Source organism: Triticum aestivum, chromosome 2B (assembly GCF_018294505.1).
Source record: "Triticum aestivum cultivar Chinese Spring chromosome 2B, IWGSC CS RefSeq v2.1, whole genome shotgun sequence".
NCBI classification, from domain to species: Eukaryota; Viridiplantae; Streptophyta; class Magnoliopsida; order Poales; family Poaceae; genus Triticum; species Triticum aestivum.
Window position 1 is genome coordinate 806521073 of NC_057798.1, and position 5000 is coordinate 806526072.

A 5000-nucleotide genomic window follows, 5' to 3' on the forward strand; every position below is an offset into this window, starting at 1 on the left:
GGAGTCAGGGCCCTTCTCACCCCCTACGAGTCGTCCGGCGGAAAACTTTTTCTGAGTGGGGTAAAAGAACTTGGAATCGTCGATCTCTTCCTTCAAGATTGAGATGAATCGATGTCGGTCGATGGTGTGAAAACACTTCCTGATGTCGAATTCCAAAAACCAGCGAGAGGTTCCCCACTCTTCTTTGATCCGTCTGAGGGCCGAGTGGCAGCCTCGACCCGAGCGGAAGTGCGATGTGTCTGGAAACTCGGGATCGTAAATGGATTCGGGTACCATTCTGATCGCCTCTTTCATGATCTTTTCTATGGGTAGAACTACTGTGAGCGGTCTAAACTTCGACCCTTCTTTCTTTCTTCATTTAAAAAAGGGGGAGCAAAGCCTGTTTTTTGCTCCCTCAATTGATAGATCAGGGCCCCTCCTGCCGGCCCGAACGAAAGGCTCTTTAAGGAAGTAGTCCCATCACTCTCGGGCCTGGCACCAACCAAGAGGAGGCGGGGCTCTCTCCAATCATTCCGAAGAGCCGAGATCTCGTAAAGGAAAAATTAGCTAGCTCAGCAGGTTTGGACCCGGGTGAATCAGTTCAGTGAAGGAAGGGAGCCTAAACTTAAGGCTTTTCCAAGCCATGCCGATAGGCGCCTCATGGCTCGCTCAGTTCGCTCGCGGAGTTCTTAGATCAGTAGATCTGGATAGAGTCTCGCTCATAAAGGAAGAGTAGCGCGCTAGCGCGGCTCGCTTCGCTTTTCGACGCGGAGCTCGCTGCTGTCTTTTTAGCTTCAAAACTACAGGGCGTGCGTTAGCACTACGGCTTTTCAGCCTCCCTTTGCTGGTTCCGAACTATCACTGATCCCAGAGATCAACCTTCAAACCTTTTTCTTTGAATCTCAGGAAGGCTTTCTCGGGGAGAAAGCTGGTTGGGGAACTGCTAAACGACCTAAAAGAAAAAGAGGAGACTGACTCTGACCTTTCAAAGCCCTATCTCATCTGGTTGATAGTAGAAGGTACGTACGATGATACCATGGACATAAACGAGGTCGAGCATATCTTTAATGATTTCAAACTAAAGCGTACCTAAAGCCTGCCCTGGATATGAAAAAGGGATTTGAGCCAGAAGAAGATGAGGATCTATCACCAGATGAGGAAATGGAAACAACTAAGTATTAGTTAGGTTTAGGTTCAGGAAATGGAAATGGTAACAGCGGCCCAAAAATGGTAAGTTTTCTTTTCAAAGAAAAAGGAACGCAAAAGTTTTGCGAAATCCTTATCTTTCGGCTTTTTAAAGAAGATAGGCCATTACAAAAACAAGGTATAACAGTCGACTTTCCTATCAGGATTTTACAACCTGAATACCAAGGGACCACTATTAGAAGAGAGCATAATAAGTAAATGCCGACGCCATCTTTGACTTTTTGGATGGTCGGCGGCGCCATAAACTCGATAACCAGCACCGCGGAGTCAAGAAATTCAACTAAATAGAATCCTAAAACAATCTTATTCGAGCACACACGGGACCCACAGCAATGAAATTCACACAAGCGGCAATCATCCGAGCAGAGAATGGAGAAGGGAAATATACTTGAAATTGTTTTTTTCCGAATGAGAAAGCCTTTGGCAAACTCCTTGCAAATCTGTTTTTGCCGGGCACAATAGACATATCTGCTCAGTCACAACATAAGGAACCCCCAATGTTCCTCAAAGCCTACCCGGCCTGACAGCTTTAGTTGAATGATCTGATCCCGAAGCAAGCTTTCTACTTAAATTGCTATGACTGGCCAACTAATGATAGGACTACCTATCTTGATGCTTTGAATCTGTATTCAGAGCTTTTTTCCAACTACCGGGACTACTAATTTCAAGTACAAAGCTCTCCTATGAATATGCTACTGCTCTTACTTTCTACCTGAATCCGAGCATTGAAGCAAGCTCTTTATCGCGCCATAACCGAGTCTCTCCTTTCAAACAGTAGCAGTAGACTAGCCATATTCATCTTCTACAGTCTCCTGTTTCCCCCTATTTAAAATGGTCAGCCTGCGCAGCAGAAAAAAAGGCGCTCTAATCGTACTCGAGCCCTTAATCCCCCAATAGGGCTTACTTACCCGAGTCAATTCTTTCCTTCCTGTGCGAAAGCAAGGCCTCTTTCTCGACTTTACTTGAATGCCATTTACTGAGCTATCTTCTTTTTTCTTCTTCTGGCGAAAGCACATTTTATTATTTTACGGAAGCAAGACGAAAGGTCATTTCGCCAATCTGGGGAATAACAGTTAAAGCAATCGATCGGAGAAGCCCCCCCTAGTATTGAGAATGCAAAAGTGGATTCATTCCCCAGGCGTGTGTGTGTGCTTTCCACGGGCCTGATCTCGATTTCTTCTTAAGCTGTTATGTCCTCCGAAGTGAAGTGGATTGGTCGGAAGCTAGACTCCAACATCATCGATACTCAAATAACCGGCTCTGATACATGGCTTAGAACCTTCAATCTTTAGCCATTATTCCCAGTTCAGGTGGTTAGGTACCAAAAGTTATAAATAGGCCCAATTTCTCCTTTTATACTAGATTTCCTTAACAAGGGCATCCAATTCTTGAAACAAATCACGCTCCCTTCTCTTTCCACTTTCACTTTCATGCCCAGTTCTTTTTCGACTTGGCAATCGTAGCAATTTATGTAAAGCCTCCTGATCCGGATAAACATGCTCGATACATTCTAGTGAACTACGAAGAGAAGCTAGAACGGTGGAAGCCTGAATCCAGTGAGTGCCCATTCTTAAGAAACTTGGGAATAGTAGCTCCTATGGTTTCTAGAGCGAGTGAATGAAACGCTATCTTCTTATGAGCGGAGATAGAGAGCTATGTCACAATCAATAAGTGAGATGCTGTGGGCGAGGAATCTTCTGTCACAATAGAGGTCTTCTTTTCGAATTTAAGTGGGACTAGCTTCTTCCTCAATTGATATTACTGACAATCTAGCAATTCCATCCTTTAGAAGAAGATAAGTAAACCATTTCTTTGAATTGCATGATTGAGTGATGGATGCGGACAATCACAAGCCTACTTTGTTTATAGAAAAGAGCGTATAACCCCCGATCCCTACCTGTTGTAGAGAATCTATCGTCTAAACTCTTCTGTGCCATTTGCCGCCTAATACACTATTTCAGTATAATGTTGTTTGCTGGTGCATATCTCTTGATTGACTATTTATTGGTTATTAAGCATTAGTGAGCTGACCTATGTACAAGTTCTGAGTCAACCCCCAGATCTGTATCTCCTTGCCTTGTAATCTCTCATTCATCTATTTATGTGCATGCTTTAGCGAAGTCTCCAGCCCCATAAATATTAGTTAATGCGTGATCCGTAAATCAATAACTAAAACTAAAGTGCCGATCATCCCATGCTACCACAGGATTTTTCAACAACATGACATATTGAGAAAAATCTATGTTAGAGCCGCCATTTCTTTACGGTTACATTAGTGTGGATTGTTCTTCTGATTCTTATAGGCCTGGCACCCTAGCTTCGATAGATTTATTTGATTTTGCAAGCTATGGCACAGGAATGTGATATGGGTCGTATCCCGCACCTCCCTTGATTCCGTGTGAAATCCATCCTAAAAAGCACGAGTTGGATCGGCGTAAAGAACAAGACGAACGTGGTATTATCTCTATTAGGACGGTTATGAGGCTCTGCTCTTTTTTTTCTTTATTCAATATCTATTCTTTGTTTCTTATATTCCGCTAATTGTTATCTTTAATGTATCTTTATGCTTAATAGATAACTGGTGATGCTAGAGCTGTCAAGAAGGCATTGTTTGCAGTATCAACCATCATCTACAAATGCCCATCAAAAGAGACCATTTCTCTTGAAACTTCTGTCCCTCCAAGCATTGTACATCCTTCAGAGCTTCCTGTCTATCCTGCTAGTAACTTCTACTCAGTGTCAGATGCAGCTATACCTTATGGAATGGACATCCAAATCTAGCTATCTTAGCAAAGGAAGTGACATTCAAATCTACAGGTTTTTCTTCTTTAGCCTTTTCGCCCAGCGTTGTCATTATTGACACGTTTTTGCGATCCCTGTTTTTGAGATCCTCAATGACTACCACCAGAAAGGGAATGTGACCACCATTCTTATTTGAGAAAAGTGTCTCCACTATAGCACTAACGATCCTAGACAGCAGAGAAAGCTTGATTGGAGCTAAGAACTATTTCTAAAGGATCCCTTCCACTCTTGTGTGGAAAGATCTTTCTTCGTTCAGTCCAGTCTGATTTAAAACGTGTTGTCTACTATTATAGGGGCTGTCGTTAGGGTCACTCCTTCTTATGCCGGGAGATGGCAGTTATCTATATTTAGAAATAATAAAGAATATGGGTGTGATTGTCATCACAATGGAGTGATCGAGTAATCAGCCCTGTAGGTTCCTCTCTATTTAGATAGACCCCATCAACATGGCCATTCCCTTCTCCTGGTAGCAAAAACCCATTAGAGGTTTGATTCTCAAAAGAAAACAGACCAGAAACTCGAAACTATTCCTACTCGCCAGGTGGCTTTATCAATTGGAGTTTAAAAATAGGAAAAAAATGGTGTCAAAAGTAGAAGTATCATATCTTCTTAAGGAGCCCAACTCTAGCTAGAGAATAAGAGGATTAGGTTTTGGCAGGATGCGAGGTGCCAACTTATTAAGCACGAGAGTCGTAAGATCCCGGTTATAGAAGAAGAGTAGGCCAATCCCAATCTTAGGCTGCAACAAACAAGGAAATTCCTGTCATCAAATCGGCCTGATCCCCAAAAGGAAATCGCAATCCAAAATCCCTATATACGATATACGATAGATTCCGGGCACCTTGCTACATGACACTTGTCTCGCATTGCATTACTGACTGCTTCTTCTTCTGATTTCTTTGCTTTGATGATGCCCTTGTCCCAAAGAGAGTTCTTCAGCTGAAGAGTACTTTGGCACCCTAGAACACATCTCCCTCTGGATGAAGCCAACAGGTCTCAGACAAGAGTAGTAT

The 5000-nt window shown here is 42.9% G+C and overlaps 1 protein-coding gene across 1 annotated transcript in view; it reads right to left on the reverse strand.

Moving 5' to 3' along the window:
• Positions 1 to 1476: 1476 nt before the first annotated feature.
• LOC123047579 (NADH-ubiquinone oxidoreductase chain 5-like) overlaps positions 1477 to 5000 on the reverse strand; it is a 6374-nt gene continuing 2850 nt past the window's right edge. Inside the window, exons 2-3 of the mRNA XM_044471169.1 lie at positions 3810 to 3815; positions 1477 to 1487 (exon numbers count right to left, since the gene is read on the reverse strand). Coding sequence (XP_044327104.1) covers positions 3812 to 3815 — 4 coding nt within the window. The 3' untranslated portion in view covers positions 1477 to 1487; positions 3810 to 3811. The remainder of the gene's footprint in view (positions 1488 to 3809; positions 3816 to 5000) is intronic.